Source organism: Phascolarctos cinereus, unplaced genomic scaffold (assembly GCF_003287225.1).
Source record: "Phascolarctos cinereus isolate Bilbo 61053 unplaced genomic scaffold, phaCin_HiC Scaffold_2;HRSCAF=192, whole genome shotgun sequence".
NCBI lineage: Eukaryota > Metazoa > Chordata > Mammalia > Diprotodontia > Phascolarctidae > Phascolarctos > Phascolarctos cinereus.
The window spans coordinates 354600752-354620229 of record NW_027555625.1 but is presented as its reverse complement, the minus strand read 5'-3'; the positions used below and the strand labels follow the sequence as shown (position 1 = coordinate 354620229).

General features: G+C 38.2%; 1 protein-coding gene across 1 annotated transcript in view; it reads left to right on the top strand.

Annotated features, from left to right (window-relative positions):
• TDRD9 (tudor domain containing 9) overlaps window positions 1-19478 on the top strand; it is a 240370-nt gene that overhangs the window by 176034 nt on the left and 44858 nt on the right. The window contains 4 exon segments of the mRNA XM_078150388.1: window positions 49-93; window positions 1442-1499; window positions 13778-13890; window positions 15698-15805. Coding sequence (XP_078006514.1) covers window positions 49-93; window positions 1442-1499; window positions 13778-13890; window positions 15698-15805 — 324 coding nt within the window.

Sequence of the window (19478 nt, the reverse complement as noted above, 5' to 3'; positions counted from 1 at the left end):
AGTATAATTAGCTAATGAAATACTTGGAATTTGTGGAAAATTTTTTAGACCTGGCAGGCCTGCAGACAAAGAGGAGAATTTCGTCATCCAAAGGTGAGCTATTTTTCCTTTTTGTTTTCTTGTACGTTGAATTATGTAAGAGAAGGGATTCCAGAATGTTTTCATTCTCTTTGTATCCATTAGCTATGGAACATGATGACACAAAAATGCTAAGCTATGCACAGTAGGCTAGGTGATAGGGGTTAGTCCTAAAGGGTCTGGCACTAAAATTAGTATGATAACAATGCTAATATATTACCTTTGTATAGACTTTTCAGTTTTGTAAAGCACTTAACTCATACTAGTCTTGTGATGATAGTACATCAAATATCTGCATTTTAATCAGTGTGTGAACTTCCACCGACATAGATTCTAACTGATTTATAATTTTAGACTCTTTGAGGGTTAGGTGAGGCTCAGAGAGGCTGACCTGTGGTTTCACACATTCATTGTCAGAGGTGGTTTTTGAACCTGGGTCCCCTTAACTACAAATTCAACATTCTGTGCTATGACAGCCTCCCTCCCTTGGAGTTAGCTAGTAGAAATATGTATTATCTCCATTTTTGAGTCGAGGAAACTGAAGGTAAGAGCCACATAGTAAAAATTAGAGTCAGGACTTAAACCTAAGTCCTCAGACTCTCAAAATCCAAATTGAGCCAACTTTATCTAATATTGTCCCAGATTTCCAGTTGATAACTAGTCTGTTGCCAGGACCAGCAACTAGTTTAGCTGTAATGTATCAGTAAATCCACACAATATGTCCTAGTAGAACACCTGCCACTAAATCAAGGAATCTCTGACCCTTTGTGTTCGCTTATTTTTTGTTCCAAGTTTTAGGCATTATGTTTAAACTTCCCTCCATCACTGGGACACACCATGACGTAGTGGATAGATTGCCTCAGAGTCAAGGAGACCTTGATTCAAGTCCTGCCTCTGACACATCCTGGCAGTGTGACCCTGGGCCAGTCACTTAGCTTCTCGGGGCCCAGGCACTCCTCTGACCATTAGCTGTGGATGTTCATCTACATTGATAGATGGGGTTTCTTATATCATTGAAATCGTAGGTACAGTCCAAAATTCTTTCATTGTATTTTTTTGTATTTGTGCACATTAAAAAATAAACCCACTTCATTTGTGCATATGAAGGTACATTGTATCTGTGCTTTCATGGAGAATTGGGACTTTAGGACAAGCAGTGCATGTTTAACTTGAAGGATTGATGGCATTGGTCAGTGTGACTAGCATAAATATAAATTTGTTGGATCAGTTGAAGAATAGAAACTTTATTTGCTTATTAACACATTAATAGTTTATCTGTGTAGTAATTTTATGGTCATACGAGTTCAAAATTAGAGAATAATGTTTAGCTCTTGCTAACTTAGACATTTGTGTAATTTTAAAGGATGAGCTTGACTGGGGACGGTTAAATTATATTCAGATCAAGAGAATTAGAGAGGTAGGTTGTCATCACTCATTGTATCTCCTTGCATAGTTTTTTTAATTTGTCCTCAAATATTTGAATGCCTGTTTTGTTCAAGGCATTGTAGAAGATACAGAGAAATATAAGGAATGATCTTTGCCCTTGAAAGAGCTTATGATTAGTTGTAGATGTTAAATATATGACTTAGTTAAGTAAAAACATAAGACAGTAATACTGGAGATCATAGCAACATGAAACATTAGAGCTGGTAGAGACCTTGTTTTAGTTCAACCCCTGCATGTTACAGATGAAAATGAGGAAATTGACATTCCAGAAAAATGAAGTTAACTGGCCCAAGTCTACCCAAGATTATTAGCTTAGAGCTTAACTGAGGCCTCCTGATGTCCCTGTCTTGCACATGTGTTGGTACCCATGAGCACCATTTTATATTGTCACTAAGTGGAGTGATTGAGCAGCTGCTGGGAGTGTAATATCTGCAGGCCACCAGGTGGTGCTCTATGCCCTGAGCTACCCACACTTCCTTGGGAGCCTGTGTGGATAGGACTGCTTTGGGCTTCATTTCTCTTTTAACTCCTGTCTGGATTTCTGTTTCATTTCCTTTCCTTCTCAGTCGTGACTCTGCTATAATTATTAAGTTTAACTACACACTGTCCTCTGTTCTTGGGTCCCTTGTCGCCTTGCCCTGTTGGTGCTCGTGCCTTGACAAATCCCAACCCTGTGTTACCCCCACTATCATCTGCCTTGACTTCTACTCATGTGCTGCAGAGTGATACTGGATCAAGTTACCCTGCTGATGATGTCCACTTCAGATTTATGTCTTTGGTTCTCCACTGAGTCCTCATGACAGCAAGGCAATCCGCTTATCCTTCCTTAATTAATTCTGTCATACTCCCCACAGCAGCTGTTCCAAACTTTCTCATCTCTCCTCAAGCTTCCTACACTCCTCCCGGTCCTCTCTCAGGAGAGGGCCTCAACTCATACTTAAGTGAGAAAGTAGAGGCTGTTTACTGTGAGCGCCCTCTTTTCCCCCAGCATCCCCTATACTTACCTCCTTTATTATAGTCTATGACGAAGAAGTGATCTACCGCCACTGTGGTCAGCCTCTATACTTGTACTTTTAGGCTTCCTATCCCCTATAGTAGTTTGCCTTCTTCAGTCATCCCCCACCCCCAATCCCCACCCATCCCCCTTCTCTCTTTTCTTTACTCTTTGGTTGTTGCTTTAAAAAAATGCTCAGGAGTCCTCCATTCTTAATCCTGCTCTTGACCTACCATCCTGTCAAGCTGTTGTGTTATGTGTCCTCCTTTGACAGTGATTCTCCTACTATTTCTCCTCCTTGTTTCGTCTGTATCCTCTCCTCACACTTCTCAACACCTTAAAGTCTGGCGTCTGACCTCATTGTGTAAATGAAACTACTCTCTCCACAATGACTAGTCATTTCTTTTAAAAATATTTTTTGTTAAATTTTATTTTCCTTTCTGAATTCTCTCTATTCCTCTACTTCCCCCATCAGTTGAGAAGGCAAGAAAAACAAACCTATTCCAAATATGTAGTCATGTAGTAAAATTAACTGCATTAGCCATGTTCTGCCTTGCTCCCTCACCCCGCAAAAAAAGAAAGAATAGGAAAGAGACTTCATTTTGCGCTGTGAGTCCATCAGCTTTCTATGTAGAGGTGAATATCATGTTTCCCGTGATTTCTTACTAGTTATGTCTGAGAATCTTTTCTGAATTCTTATCCTTCTTGACATCTCTGCTGTGTTTGATGCTGACCACTTCCACATTCTGGATGCTTGTGGTCTAGGGCCAGCTACATCAAATGGGATAATTCAGCTTGTGCTCATTCAAGTTAGGCCCAAGGCAGGAGTTCTTTTTTTGTTTGTTTGTTTTTTGTTTTTTTGCACTTACTAGTATTTTATTTTCCAATTACATGTAAAGATAGTTTTCAGCACTCATTTTTGCAAAGTTTTGAGTTCCAAATTTTTCTCCCTCCTTCCCTTCCTTCCCACCTCCCCAAGACAGCAAGCAATCTGATATAGGTTATATTTGTACAGTCATCTTAAACATTTCCACATTAGTCATATGGTGAAAGAAGAATCAGAACAAAAGGAAAAAACCATGAGAAAGAAAAAAAAACCCACCAAAAAGTGAAAATACTGTGCCTCAATCAGCATTCAGACACCATAGTTCTTTCTCTAGATGTGGATAGCATTTTCCATCTTGAGTCTTTTGGAATTGTCTTAGATCCTTGCATTGCTTAGAAGAGCTAAATCTAGCAAAGTCAGTCATCGTACAGTGTTGCTGTTACTGTGTACAGTGTTCTCCTGGTTCTGCTTACTTCACTCAGCATCAGTTCATGTATCAAGGCAGGAGTTCTAAAGCTAAGTAGATTAATTTAATCCAAAGACTGGGATCGTTTTTTTCTGGTGGTCATATCAGAGGTGCTGTTGAGAAATGGTTGAGTAGCAGAGTAGACATCAGAATAGACTGCGAAAGACGATCTAGTCTGTCTCATCCGCTCTGTGGGTTTTCTTTTAGGCCATTTTCTGAGCCCTCTTCTTCTCCTAGCATTTCTCGCAGTGAGAGCATGGGTTCATTGGTCATCTCTATGCAGATGATTCCTAGATCTCTTTCCTGAGCTCCATTCACACATCACTATGTACCTGTTAGACGTTTCTAACTAGATATCCTGTAGGCAATTCAAACTCAACATGTCCAAACAAGAACTTATATCTGCCCACCCTTCCTTCAAGAATCTCATAGCTCTGACTTTCTGATTTCTGTTGAGGGCGATGCCGTCCTTCATTCATCCAGGTTTGCAGTCTTAGGGTCATCCTCAACTCTTTCCTGTCCTCACTCCCTCGTCAAGGTGGCTGCCAATTCTATCCTACCTCCAAAGTGTCTCTCATATCTGTGCCTTTTCCCTCTTGTACCTGGCCCCTACCTTACCACAGTAGTCTTCTCCTTGGTCTTCCAGCCTTCAGTCTCTCCCATAAAGCTGCTAAAATCAAAATTAGTAAAGCCTGGCTCTGGCCTGTCACTCCCTTGCTTAAGAGGCTGTGATCTCTCCTTCTGGCCCCTCGGATAAAATACAGTCTTCTCTGTTGGGTGTTTCAGGGCCTTCAGAATCTGATGGCAGCTGACCTTTTCAGGCATCTGTATGTCACTGCTCCTCACATTCTTTATTCAGGCTGTACTGTCCTATTGTATTTCACGATATGCATGCAACATTCTTTCTTCTGTGTCTTTGCCTTTGTACAGCTGTTTCCCATGCCTGGAATCAAATCAGCCATAATTTATTATTAATAATAACACCTAGGATTTATATAGGACTTTAAGGTTTGTGGTATGCTTTACAAATTATATCTCATTTGAGCCTCAAGACAACCACGGGAAGTAGGTGCTATTATTACCCCCATTTTACAGATGACAAAGCTGAAGCAGACAGCAGCTAGTAAGTCTCTGGAGCAGGATATGATCTCAGATCTTTCTAACTGCAGGCCCGGCACTGTCCACTGCGCTGCCTCCCTGGCATTGTGTTCCACAGTTTGCTGTGTATGCTTCAAGCATTGTTGTAGGCACTGGAGCATTTGTATCTAGGCAGACAGAAAGAAGAGACCACTGTCCCTACTCTCATAGAACTTATATTCTAATGGAAGGAATGAGTATATATACAAATGTACATCAAATAAATGTATAAAGAGAATCAATACAAATAAATAAGTTTATTTTTATATTTGTGTGTGAATATATATGTATATATATTCACACACAAATACATATATGTGTCTCTAACAGACCTACATACATATATCTGTATGTATATATGTCAGGCAGAAGTAGCTTTTTCCTTCAATCATTTTTTCAGTGAAATAATCTAAGCCAATTCTTTGAATGATGTTAAAAGATAAGTTTTATATTTTACTTTAAAATAGAATTTTCTGTCTATATTTTTGTCATTTGTTAGAAATTTAATAAAATTTTACTTGAAAAGCCACAAGTGGAAAAATTTTACCTTTTCCCCAAAAAATCTAAGAAGAAAGAGCTCCCCTTAAATCAAATGTTCACATACTTTTTTTGTGTCATGGACCCCTTTTGGCAGTCTGGTGAAAACTATGGATTTCTTTTCAGAATAATGTTTTTAAATGTGTAAAATTAAATATAGATTAGAAAGGAAACTGATCATATTGAAATACACTTATAAAAATATTTGAAGAGCAAAACAAGTTCAGAGATCCCAGGTTAGCACCCCTGCCCTAAAGTAAAGAAGCAGTGGGGGTGATGGAGCTGATATTTGGCTGGTTGTAACCTATTTCACCTAAAATAGACTTCCTTGCTGTCTAGATTTGTTATTTTGAAACTTACATTAATGTATTATATTGACTTGGAAGATATTATGGGATATCAGTTAACATGGCAAAACCCATTCCCTTTAAAGTAGACATTCTTACTCTCATCTAATTCTGTAATTTTTAAACTTTATTAATGAGTTGCAGTGAATTGGAATATATTATAGGAATATTAATTAACGTAGAAGAGGAAGGTATACCTACTTGAAAACAGCAGGGAGGGTTATAGCACATTACACACATGTGTTTTATGACATTTTACTTTGTGTGTAATCTTTATCTATATTTTTCATTACCTAAGAATTGCTTTCTAAACTTGTTCTCTCTTTACTGTAGTGATTTTTATTAGAGATCTGTCTTGATGGATTTGCAGAACCAAATTTGGGTGGCATGGGTGCAGATGCACATTCATACATATATTTGTATGTCATTCATTAGCATAAGATGTGAATCTAAAGATTTAGGATTTTGTGAGGAAGTTAAGCCATTTATTTTGCAAGTATGTATCTTTTTTAAAAAATTATTTACTTAGTGTGTTATTTTTCCCCAGTTACATGTAAAAACAGTTTTTAACATTTTTAAATTATGAGTCCCAAGTTCTGTCCTTCCCTTCCCCCAACTCCCCTTTTGAGAAGGCAAGCAGTGTGATATTTGAAAAATTAAGTAAAAAAAAGGATGCTTCAATCTGTATTCAGACTCCATCAGTTCTTTCTCTGGAGATGGAAGGCATTTTTCATCATAAATCCTTCAGAGTTGTCTTGGATCATTATATTGATAAGAATAACTGAGTCATTCATTGTTGATCATCTTACAATATTGCTATTATTGTGTATAGTGGTTCTACTCATTTCTCTTTGCATCAGTTCAGGTTTTTATGAGAGCATCCTGATCATCATTTCTGATAGCACAGTGGTATTCCATCACAATTACCTATCATAACTTGTTAAGCCATCCTCCGATTGATGGGCATTCTCTCAATTTCCAATTCTTTGCCACCAGAAAAGAGGTGCTATAAATATTTTGGTACATATGGGTCTTTTTCCTTTTTTTTTTTTTAGCATCTCTTTTGGGATAGAGACCTACTAGTGGTATTACTGGGTCAAAGAGTATATGCAGTTTTATAGTCCTTTGGGCATAGTTCCAAATTGCTTTATATAATGGTTGAATCAGTTCATAACTCCACCAACAGTGCATTAGTGTCTCAGTTTTCCACATCCCTTCCAACATTTGTCATTTTCTTTTTTGTCCTATTAGCCAATCTAATAGGCATGAGGCAGTGCCTCAGAACTGTTTTAATTTGCATTTCTCCAATAAATAATAATTTAGAGCATTTTTAATAGGGCTATAGATATTTTTGATTACTTCATCTGAAAACTGATTGTTCAATATCCTTTGACCATTTATCACTTGGGGAATGGCTCTTATTTTTATACATTTGACTCAGTTCTCCATATATTTGAGAAACAAGCCCTTTATCAGAGAAACTTGGTTCAAAAACTTTTTCAGTTATGACTGCTAACTGTATTTCCCTCTTTTCCATGTTTATTCTCTGTCTTTTCAACCTCTCCCTCCTCAAAAGTGTTTTGCTTCTGATTAGTGCCTCCTCCAGCCTGTCTTCCCTTCTATCAGCCTCACTCTTTCCTATAGGGTAAGATAGATTTCTGTACCGAAATGAGTGTATATTCTCTCTTTGAACCAATTCTGATGAGAGTAAGGCTCAAGCTTTTCGTGTCACCTCCCCCAGCTTTCCCTCTACTGTAAAAACTCTTCTTTTATAAGAGATAATTTGTCCCATTCCACCTCTCTCCTCCCCTTTCTCCCAGTGCATTCCTTTTTCTCACCCTTTAATTTTTTTAGCTGTCATTCCTTCATCCCTCCATATTCAACTCACATTTGTGCCCTCCGTGTACATATACTACTTATAACTGTCCTAATAATGAGAAAGTTCTTATGAGTTACAAGGATCATCTCCTCGTATAGGAATACAAACTGCTTAACTTTATTAAATCTCTTATTATTTCCCTTTCTTGTTTACCTTTTTATGCCTTCCTAGAATCTTGTATTTGAATGTCAGATTTTGTAATCACCTCTCGTCTTTTCATCAGGAATACTTGAAAGTCATCTATTTTGTAGAATATCCATTTTTTTCCCTGAGAAACTCAGTTTTGCTGGGTAGGTAATTCTTGGTTGTAATTCTAGGCCCTTTGCCCTCTGGAATATCATGTCCCAAGCCTTCTGATCCTTTAAGTCCTAAATCTTGTGTTATCTTCACTGTGTTTCTTTCTGGCTACTTGTAATATTTTCTCCTTGACCTGGTTGCTCCGGAATTTAGCTGTAATATTCCTGGGAGTTTTCATTTTTGGGATCTCTTTGAGGAGGTGATTGGTAGATTCTTTCAATTTTTATTTCATCCTCTGGATCTTAAGATAACAGGGCAGTTTTCCTTGATAATTTCTTGAAAGATGATGTCTAGGCTCTTTTTTTGATCATGGCTTTCAGGTAGTGCAATAATTTTAAAATTATCACTTCTGGATCTGTTTTCCAGGTCATTTGTTTTTCCAATGAGATATTTCGCATTGTCTTCTATTTCTTCATTCTTTTGGTTTTGCTTCATTGTTTCTTTTCTTTTTCCCTAGTTTTCAATTTTTATTTTTTAAATAGTTTTTATTTTTCTTAATTACATGTCAAGGTAATTTTTAGCATTCATTTTTACAAGATTTTGAGTTCCAAATATTTCTCCCTCACACCCTCCCCTCCATTCTTCCGAAAATGGTAGGCAATTTGATATAAGTTTTATGTATGCTGTCATGTAAAACATATTTCCCTATTAGTCACAGTTGTGAAAGAAGAAACTGATCAAAAGAAAAAAAACCATGAAAATGAATAAAGAAAGTGAAAAAAGCATGCTTCCACCTGCATTCAGAGTCCATAAGTTCTTTATCTGGATGTAGATAGCATTTTCCTTTGCCAGTCCTTTGTACTTGTCTTGGATCATTGTGTTGCTGAGAAGAGCTGAATCATCCTTAGTTGATCATCACATAATGTTGCTGATACTGTATACAGTGTTTTCCTGGTTCTGCTCTTTTCACTTTGCATCAGTTCGTACAAGTCTTTCCAGGTTTTTCTGAAATCTGCCTGCTCATCATTTCTTATAACACAGTAGTATTCCATTACATTCATATACCACAGATTGTTGAGCCATTTTCCAATTTATGGACATCCCCTCAGTTTCTAATATTTTGCCCCCACGTAAAGGGCTGCTAGAAATATATTTGCATATGTAGGTCCTTTTCTCTTTTTTATGATTTCTTTGCTAGTAGTGGTATTGCTGGATCAAAGGGTATTGTGCATAGTTTGGTTGCCCTTTAGGCATAGTTCCATATTGTTCTCCGGAATGGTTGGATGAGTTCACAACTTCACCAACAATTCATTAACGCCCCAATTTTCCCACAGCCTCTCCAACATTTATCATTTTCCTTTTTTTATCATATTAGCCAAGCTGATAGGTGTGAAGTGGTACGTCAGAGTTGTTTTAATTTGCATTTCTGTAATCAAAAGTGATTTAAAGTACTTCTTCATATGCCTATAGTTTTCATCTGAAAACTGCCTGTTCATATCCTTTGACCATTTGTCAGCTGGGGAATGGCTTGTTTTCTTATAAATTTGACTCGGTTCTCTATATACTTGAGAAATGAGGCCTTTATCAGAGACACTTGCTGTAAGGATTGTTTCACAGCTTTCTGCTTTCTTTCTAATCTTGGTTGCATTGGTTCTGTTTATTTGAAAGCTTTTTAATTTAATGTAATCAAAATTATCTGTTTTACATTTCTTAATGCTTTCTATCTCTTGTTTGGTCATGAAGCTGTAACTTATTTAACTTCTCTTTTAAGAATGTGGATGTTATATAACCACTTACTTGGTGCATATATGTTTAATATTGATTTTACTTCATTGTCTATGGTACCTTTTAGCAAGATGTAGTTTCCTTTCTTATGTCTTTTAATTAGGTCTGTTTTTTGCTTTTGCTTTGTCTGAGATCAGGATTGCTACCCCTGCTTTTTTTTTTTTTTGTAACTTCAGCTGAAGCATAATAAATTCTGCTTCAGCCTCACTCTATGTGTGTCTCTTGGTTTCAAGTGTGTTTCTTGTAAACAGCATATTGTGGGATACTGGTTTTTGACCTACTCTGCTATTTGCTTCCACTTCATGGGAAAGTTCATCCCATTTACATTCATAGTTTTGATTACTATGTATTTTCCTCCATCCTATTCTTTTTCTGTTTGTCTTCTCTCTCCTTTCACCTTTTCTCATCTCACTGATATTTTGCTTCTGTCTACTGCCTCCCCTGGTCTGCCCTCTCTTCTGTCGATCTCTCCCCTCTCCCCTTAATCTCCTCCCCTCCTACTTTCCTGTCAGGTATGACAGATTTCTGTATTCAACTGATTGTGTATATATATTATTCCCTCTTTGAGCCAGACTGATGAAAGTAAGGTTCAAGCGATGCCCGTCACCCACCCACCCATCTTTCCCTTCACTGTAATAGGTTTTTCACACTTATTTATGTGAAATAATTTACCCCATTCTACCTCTCCCTTCCTTCTGCATCCAGTGTACTCCTCTTTCTCATCCCTTAATTATTCTTTTTTTGTTGTTCTCTCAAATTTACCTTATAACATACCCTCTGTCTATGTGTATTCATTCTTTTAAGAATGACAAATGTCATTTTCCCATGTATGAATATAAACAGCTTAGCTCCATTAAATCCCTTATGTTTTCTTTTCCCTTTTTAGACTTCTCTTGTGTCTTAATATTGGAGATTAGATTTTTTGTTCAGTTTTGGTCTTCTTCTTCTTATGAAAGCTTGAAATGCTTCTATTTTATTGAATGGCCATTTCTTCCCTAGAACTATTAAGCTTAATTTTGCTGAGTAGGTGATTCTTGGTTATAGTCCTAGCTCCTTCACTTTCCAGAATATCATGTTCTGTGACCTCTGATCCTTTGATGTTGCAGCTGCTAAGTCCTGTGTAATCTTGGTAGTGGCTCCCTGATATTTGAATTGTTTCTTTCTGGCCACTTGTACTATTTTTTCCTTGACCTGATACTTCTGTAATTTGACTGTAATGTTTCTTGGAGTTTTTATTTTGGGATCTCTTTCATCTTTTCCCTTCTCAAAAGTGTTTTGCTTCTGACTCCCTCCTCCCCCCAATCTGCCAACCCTTCTATCATGTCCCCCACCTTCTCTTATCCCCTTCCCCCCCTACTTTCCTGTAGGTAAGATAGATTTCTATACCCAGTTGAGTGTGTAATTCTCTCGTTGAGCCAATTCTGATGAGAGTAAGGTTCACTCACACTCCTTTACCTCCCCCCTCCACAGCAAAAACTTTTTTCTTGGCTCTTTTATGTGAGATGATTTACCTCATTCTACCTCTCTCTTTCCCTTTCTCCCAGTACATTCCTTTCTCACCCCTTAATTTTATTTTTTAGCTATCATCCCTTCATATTCAACTCACAGATGTGTTGCCAGAGTTGCCCTCTGTCTATATATACTCCTTCTATCTACCCTAATAATGAGAAAGTTTCTATGAGTTACAGGTGTCATCTTCCCATGTAGGAATGCAAACAGTTTAATCTTATTAAGTCCCTTACGATTTCCCTTTCCTTTTTACCTTTTTATGCTTCTCTTGAGTCTTGTGTTTGAAAGTCAGATTTTCTATTCAGCTCTGGTATTTTCATCAAGAATCCTTGAAAGTCCTCTATTTCATTGAATATCTATTTCTTCCCCTGAAGGATTATACTCAGTTTTGCTGGTTAGGTGATTCTTGGTTGTAATTCTAGCTCCTTTGCCCTCTGGAATATTGTATTCCAAGCCCTCTGATCCTTTAATGTAGAAGTTGCTAAATCTTGTGTTATCCTGACTGTGGCTCCATGATACTTGCATTGTTTCTTTTAGGCTGCTTGCAATATTTTTTCCTCGACCCGGGAACTCTGTAATTTGGCTGTAATATTCCTGGTAGTTTTCTTTTGGGGATCTCTGTCAGGAGCTGATTGGTGGATTCTTCCAATTTCTATTTTACCCTCTAGTTCCAGAATGTCACGGTATTTTTCCTTGATAATTTCTTGAAAGGTGATGTTTAGGCTCTTTTTTTTTGATCATGGCTTTCAAGTAGTCCAATAATTTTAAAATTATCTATCCTAAATATATTTTCCGGGTCAGTTGTTTTTCCAGTGAGATATTTCACATTGTCTTCTATTTTTTCATTCTTTTGGTTTTCTTTTATTGTTTCTTGATTTCTCATAAAGTCATTAACTTCCATTTTGCTCCATTCTAATTTTTAAGGAGTTAGTTTCTTCAGTGAGTGTTAGGACCTCCTTTTCCATTTGGCCAGTTCTTTTCAAGGCATTCTTCTCCTCATTGGATTTTTGGACCTCTTTTACATTTGGCCTAGCCCATTTTTTAAGGTGTTATTTTCTTTAGTATATTTTTGTGCCTCCTTTACCAAGCTATTGACTCTTTTTTCATGATTTTCTTGCATCACTTATTTCTCTTCCCAATTTTTCCTCTACCTTTCTTACTTGATTTTTAAAATCCTTTTTAAGCTCTTCCATGGCCTGAGACCAATTTATATTTTTCTTGGAGCTTTTGGATGTAGCAGCTTTGACTTTGTTGTCTTCTTCAGAGTGTGTTTTACCATAGTAACTTCTTATAGTCAGAATTTTTTTCTGTTGTTTGCTCATTTTTCCAGTCTATTTCTTGACTTTTAACCCTTTGCTCTGCTTCCAGGGCGGAGGGTGCACAGTCCCCAAGCTTCAGGAGTTTTGTACAGCTGTTTTTGGAGCTAGTTCTGGGGGCCTGTAAGCTTTCAGTTCTTCTAAGGAGAAGTATGTTTGCTACTTTCTGGCCTGTGTTCTGGTCTATGGGTGACCACAAGCACTCTTTTTTTTTTTGTACTGGAGCTGTGACACAGGTCCCTGATTTACTGTGGCCTCCCTTCACGCTGGGACTGCCACCCAGGACTGCAACTCAGGTCCAAGTATGAAGAAAGCCACTGAGTCTTGCCCCCAGTGCCAGCAAAGAGACCCCTGTCACCTCCTTCGGACCAGTTGTGTGCATCCTTACTGTCTGCGAGCTGAGAGCTCCGGAAGCAGCTGGTGCCACTGCTGATTTCGTTGTTCCTAAGGCCTGTGCTTGGTCTGCTTGGGACCAGTCTGTGCTAGCACAGCCTGCGCTGGACTGTGCTCCACTCTCACCCTGGGGCTGTGCACCTTCCTTGCTGACCTTCTCAGTTGTCTTGGGCTGGACAGTTGTTTTGCTCTTTCCTTTTGTGGATTCCATCACTCCAGGATTTGTTTTAGGGCATTATTTAAAGTTGTTTGGAGGGGTTTCATCGAGAGCTCAGGAGAGTCCCTGCCTTTCTCTGTCATGTTGGCTGTGCCCTGCAAGTGCGTATCTTAAGGATTTTCATTCAAAGAAAGAGATTCTTGTGAGCAGAACCAAGAGGACTTTGTACACAATAACAGCCATGTTATGCGATGACTAATATTATTAAGCTGAACCCTTCTCAGCATTGCAAGGATCTAAGACATCTCCAGAGGCCGTGGGATGGAAAATGCCGTCCACATCCAAAGACAGAACTATGGAAGTCCAATCACTATCACTTATTTTTACCTTCTGTTGAGTTTCGTTTCATCTTTTTGATGGTTCCTCCTATTGGTTTTAATTTTTACTTACAACTTCACTAATGTGAAAATATGTTTAATAGGAATGTAAATGTAAAGCCTATATCAGATTGTGTGCCGTCTTGGGGGGGGTGAAGGAAGGGGGAGAAAAATTTTCAACTCAAAAGCATATGGAAGTGATTGTTGATAAATCAAAATAAATTAATAAAATTTAAAAAATCAAAAAGAAAAAAGAAAAAGATTCTTAAATACATCCTTGTCCTTTTAGGTAGCTGAGTTATATGAAGAACTGAAAAATCGCATCACACAATTCAACATGTGTGTGGATACTCAGAGACCTGTGATGGACCGTGAATATATCTATAAACAGAGATTCATCCTGCAGGTGTGCTGGAATGGCTCTGGGCATCCCATTTTTGTCCCCTTCTCCCTGCAGTGTGGTGAGGCTCAAGTGAAGTGACAGATGGGAAGCATTTGGCAAACCTTAAAGCCATGTAGAATTGCTTGTTGTGGTTGCTTTTATTATCTGCAGTTACCAGACCTCCAGCCCGCGATGAAGCAGTGTTTGTAGGGGTGGGCTGATAAGTATTTTAACAAAGGAAGGGAGGTCAGTGTATGTATATACACTTACGCTTTATTAAGTCTAGACAGTCAACAAAACAGTAAAGCAAACTCTGATTTGGAGTGATTGCCGATTCCTGAGGTGTAAGTACTTGGCTCTGGCCTCTGGCTCTAGTGCACTTCTGCTTTCTCCCCCATTGTGGCATTTGTGTTAGAGGAACTTCCAACCCCTTTACTTGCCCCTTAGATATGATAATAAAAGAGATTGGATGTAGAGCATTTTTGGAGAGGGCAGGGGGCTAGTAATAACTAGTCAACTACGGAGTCAACAGGCATTTATTTATTCAGCATTTACTGAGTGTCAGGCACTGTGCCAAGATGCTAGACATACATAGAAAGGCAAAAACAGTCCTGCTGTCAAGGAACTTCCATTATAATAGGGAGATATCCCATAACTGTCTGTAGTTGAATGATTAATTTCAAGGCCATTTTTATCGGGCAGTTTATCTGCCTGTCTGTCCATCTTTCTGTTAAACTACTCTTGTAATTAATCAAGTGCTCAGTGTGAACTTGAACAAAAAAAATGTATATATTTTTTTTGGCCATCATAAAACACTGAACTTCCAGGGGGATGAGGATTGTCAGGATATTAGGCACCAGAGTATGAAGGAAACTTGACCACGTGGGATCTTTGGAAATGTTTCATTGCTGGAGTGTATATTCTAGAAGATTCATGTATTTTTTTTTTCTCTTTGTGATGTCTGAGGAGTATCCTATGATAGCTTTTGAAAAGTTTGGTTTTAAGAGGTGCGTATTCAGGAATTTGGCATGACAAAGAAAGAGCATTTGTCTAGAAGGACAAATTTTAGGGTTTAGGGAAAGCCTTGATTGGGAATTATGCAATTTAAAATTAGTTAAGAATATCTTAAAGGTGACACCTTTCAAAAAGTGCTCCTTAAAAAAGAGTGGAAGACTAGGTGGCGCAGTGGATAGAGCACCGGCCCTAAAGTCAGGAGTACCTGAGTTCAAATCTGGCCTCAGACCAAACACTTAACACTTACTAGCTGTGTGACTCTGGGCAAGTCACTTAACCCCAGTTGCCTTTAAAAAAAGAAAAAGAAAAAGAAATGAGTGGAAGAGGCTTTTTTTCTTATTTTGAGTCTGTCTATGTGTTGTAAACAGGAGCATTGTCTAAAAATGGAGAAAGAGGAGAGCCTTTCCCTATAACATTTATTGATCTGATAAGAGTGCGGTGTGGGGTGGGTCGTGGGGTGTGGAACAGGGATGTGGAAGAAATCTTGGTAACTCTAGATACACATACAGAATTGTCCAAACCTTTAGTTATTGTTTATCCCACCCCCCCCAGTTCCACACTAAAATGCCCTAAACTCTAGGAAAGATGATATATATAGTTGATTATTATTGTAAGCTTAATTAGTTCTTTCACTTTGATAATTCACCTCAATCTTAAAAGCAGAAGACTTTTATTTTTTACTTAAGAAATAGGAAGCTTTTTCCCAATGGTGAAAGTTCTAAACTTTAATGCAATATTTATAAAATTCAAGGAATAGATTAGGAAATACTAGTTACTTGTTATTCCTCTATTTAACAGAAGGAAATCTGTTTTATAGGTTGTATTGGCTGGTGCTTTCTACCCAAATTACTTTACTTTTGGACAGCCTGATGAAGAAATGGCAATAAGGGAGCTTGCTGGCAAAGATCCTAAAACAACTGTAGTGGTATGTCAGTGTCAAAAATAGCCTTCAGTATATATGTTTTCTCGAATACTTAGGTATGGTTCTTGACTTTATGACATTTAGGTGAATGTGGTTCATAGAAAGGCTGGACTTTAGAGCTAATTTGCCCTCTCCATCTAGGTGCTTTCCATTAAAAATCAGCTACTTGACTCAGCTTTTAGAAAAAGGTATTTACTAAGAACACTTAGTATAAAATATTCATTTAGATAGGGTAATGAATGGATGTTTGGACTGGGAGTCAGGCAGACCTGAGTTCAAATCCAGCCTCAGACAGTTACTAGCTTTGTGACCCAGGGCAAGTCACTTAATCCTGTTTACCTCAATTTCACTCTAACCCTAATAATAGTACCTAACCTTCTAGAGTCTTTGTGAGTCTAGAATGAGTTAATATTTGTAAAGCAGAGCTATAGTCGTGACTCCTTTCCCCCAGCTTGTGGCTCATTTTCCCATATATCACACAGCTAGACCTGGACCCTGAATTTTTCCATTTTGGCAGCGAAGTTCCTGGATTTTCTCACACATCTCAGTCCCTGTTTTCTTGGGCCTAAGGTTTATGGCCCACTATAGCCCACCTTGATTACTTAATTAGCTTACTTGATGCTCCTTAATCCCATCTGGGCCCTTTCATCGTTGCCTCCCTAGCCCACCCCAGGCTGTGTACCATTCCTTAATCATATCCAAATCTTCTCAGGCTTTTTTTTTGTATATAAGTATCAGTCCCATCCTCATCAAATTCGCATGTTCAATAGGAACTCTGCCCACTCCTGTTGGTGTTACAATAGCAGATTCACTTAGACTCCAGCCCCAACCTTGCCACCTTGACTGACAGAAGGCTTGAGTGGTTGAATTTTTTCCAGCCAGATCCCCCCATACCCCACACTTCAGTTTCCCAGCATCCCAAATCCCAATAGGAAGAGTTGACTTGAAACTCCTCTGTCCCATTAATAATCCATTTGTTTCAGCCTATGTCGCAGGGCAAGTTGTTCTTGGTTGTAAGTATATATCTTTGCCTTTTAGAATATTGTATTCCAAGATCTCTTGTTTCTGATAGAAGCTTCCAGGTCTTGTAGTATTCTTGACCATGGGTCCTTGGTCCTTGCATTTCTTTTTGGTTGCTTGTGGGAAATCTCTGAGTCTCTATGCTGTTACGACTAGCAGTTTCTAATCACTTCACTCCTCCAACTCTTGGGAATCTCTGCTTTGACTAGCAGTTCCTAATCGCCCCCAAGAAGACTCCCACACACTTTAGCAGTTTTCTAACTACCCCTGTTCCTAGAGAGATAATCCTCCTGAAGTTTGACTGTTTTGTGTATCCAGACTATACACTGTCCTGTTTCCCACAACTAAACCTTATAAGAATTCCCATTCCCCCCCCCGTCCTTCCCCCCCCCCCCCCCCCCCCCCCCCCCCCGCCCTGGACATCTCTGTATGAAAAGGCAGAGCATTGCCCTGAACAGTTCCTTGACCCAGAATAAATGCCTCACTTTATTTACTCACCATCTGGTTGGTCTGAGTTTTTGCACAGGTTGACGCTTGTAGTATTTTTTGGTGTGTGAGCTCTGGATTTGGCTACAACATTTGAGGATCCTTTACTGTTAGGATTTCTTTTCGGAGGTGATTGGTGGATTTTTTCTATTTTACATTGTCTTGTTCTGATGGATCTGGGTAGTTTCGTTTATGATTATGGGTCCACACTGTATTTGCTTATCATGGTTTTCAAGGGATTCTTATTTGTCTTTGATATGTTTTCCAGATTATTTGTTTTTGATATGACATATTAAATTTGCTATTTTCTTTCAGTCTTTTGGTGTTGTTCTAATATTTATTACTATCTCATGGCATAATTGTTTTCTGTTTGGTCTGTTATAGTTTTCTGAGCATTTATTTCTTGGCAAATTTTATCACTTTCTTGTCTAAGTTATTTGCTCATTTCTTTCCTTCCAAGCTTTTATTTCAATTGTTTATCTCTTGGTTTATTTTCTTCTAGGTATTCAAATCATCCTTGTGGAAAAACCCATTTTTTCCTTTGTATGATTGCATGACACTTTTGGGAAATTACTTCTTTTTCAGGGATCTCTGTGTCTACAATAATTTTAAATACTAGTTGGTATTGTCTTTCCAGCTTTAGTCTCTGAATTGAGGCTTTGAACTAGTGCCAGGCTCTTCCCTCTATTTTGTTTTCGGATGAGGTGGTTGTTCCTGCCTGGGTTCTGTGTTGACCTCCACTGCCTAGGATTATGCCTCTTTGGATGCTCAGGATCGAATGCTGGGTTTTCAGGGACGCCTTATTGCATCTCGGGACAGTCCTTGGGCCTGGGCATGCCAGCATCTCTCTGGTCTCTGCCCTTTCTTGAGGCTTCCGAGGTTTCTACCCTGGGACTTTGTGACCTTTCTTGGAAGCCCTTGACTCTTGTTAGCTCTAGCAGAGAGTCTTGCAGGCTTTACGTGTCTCTGGCCCCTTGCTTATTACACTAGGAGGCTGCAGCCTCCAGCTTTGCTGTCTGCCCCCTGTCCTGGCGCCTGTTGGCTTCTGGCTGATGTGGTGCTGCTCATGGTTGCTGTGTCAAGGCCCTTTTGCATTATTGTTGTTGCTGCTGCTGCAGTTCTGAGGTGGGAAAAGTAATTTACTGTAGTTTCTTGATCATTATTTAGGGGGAATTTCATGTTTTTGCTGAAGTACATGGTGGTCTGCTTCTGGTTAGGCAGCCATCTCAGTGGGAAATCCACACCTAAATTGGATTTTTCATTGATTCATTCAGTTGAGGTATCTGGGCCTTTTATTACATTAATTGGTGTTAGGGTAGAACTCACCTGTACATACATTTTAAAATAGAATTTCAAGATTTTCCTTGTCCTTGTGTCCATTTTTTTGCCAACCCCCCCATCCCGGTCATGATTTAGATGCTTGGCATTTTATTTTTTGAACACCAAACTATATATGTAGCATTTAGAGTTTGTTACAGTTCTGACCTTAGAATTGAAGTGGGACAAGTGAATGAGGAATCAGACAATAAAATATGAGGAAAGTTAAAGGATCTAAAATTATTCAGCTTGGATAAAAGAAACTTCTGAGGGATTTGAATAATAGTCTTCATTTATTCAACAATTTATTATTTTAAAAAAGTAGCCAACTTTTCATCATTGATACCATGTCATTCAGAAAATTCTTGCTTTATGTCAGTTTGAGTAATGCTCGTTTTTCTGACTGAGAATTATTCAACAGATTACTTACTGATGGAGGTTTTATAATGTTGCTCTTTGGCATATTTTAAAATATTTAATATTGTGAACTGTTATATGCATTAGGATGAATGTGAAGCTGCTTAAACATGAGGAATCTAGTCTAGAAATGCCTTCTGGGCACTGAAATTGATAGTAAAAATAAAAATAACAATACAGAACATTTATCTATTTATTGAGAAAGGCTTAAAGTTTATAAGACTATTATGCTAAATATTTAAAAGTAGCCATTAAGCAGTGTCAAAAGCTTATTATAGTGCCTTAAATAAATTTTCTTTTCTAATTGAAGAAACTCAGGGAATTTTGAACACTTTCTCCTTCAAAGTCAAAACTTCGTCTAACTTTTCCAAGATTTGCTTATCTGAATTATTTTGAAGTTATTTTTAAAAGTTTAGTCTATTTTTGAATTTGATTT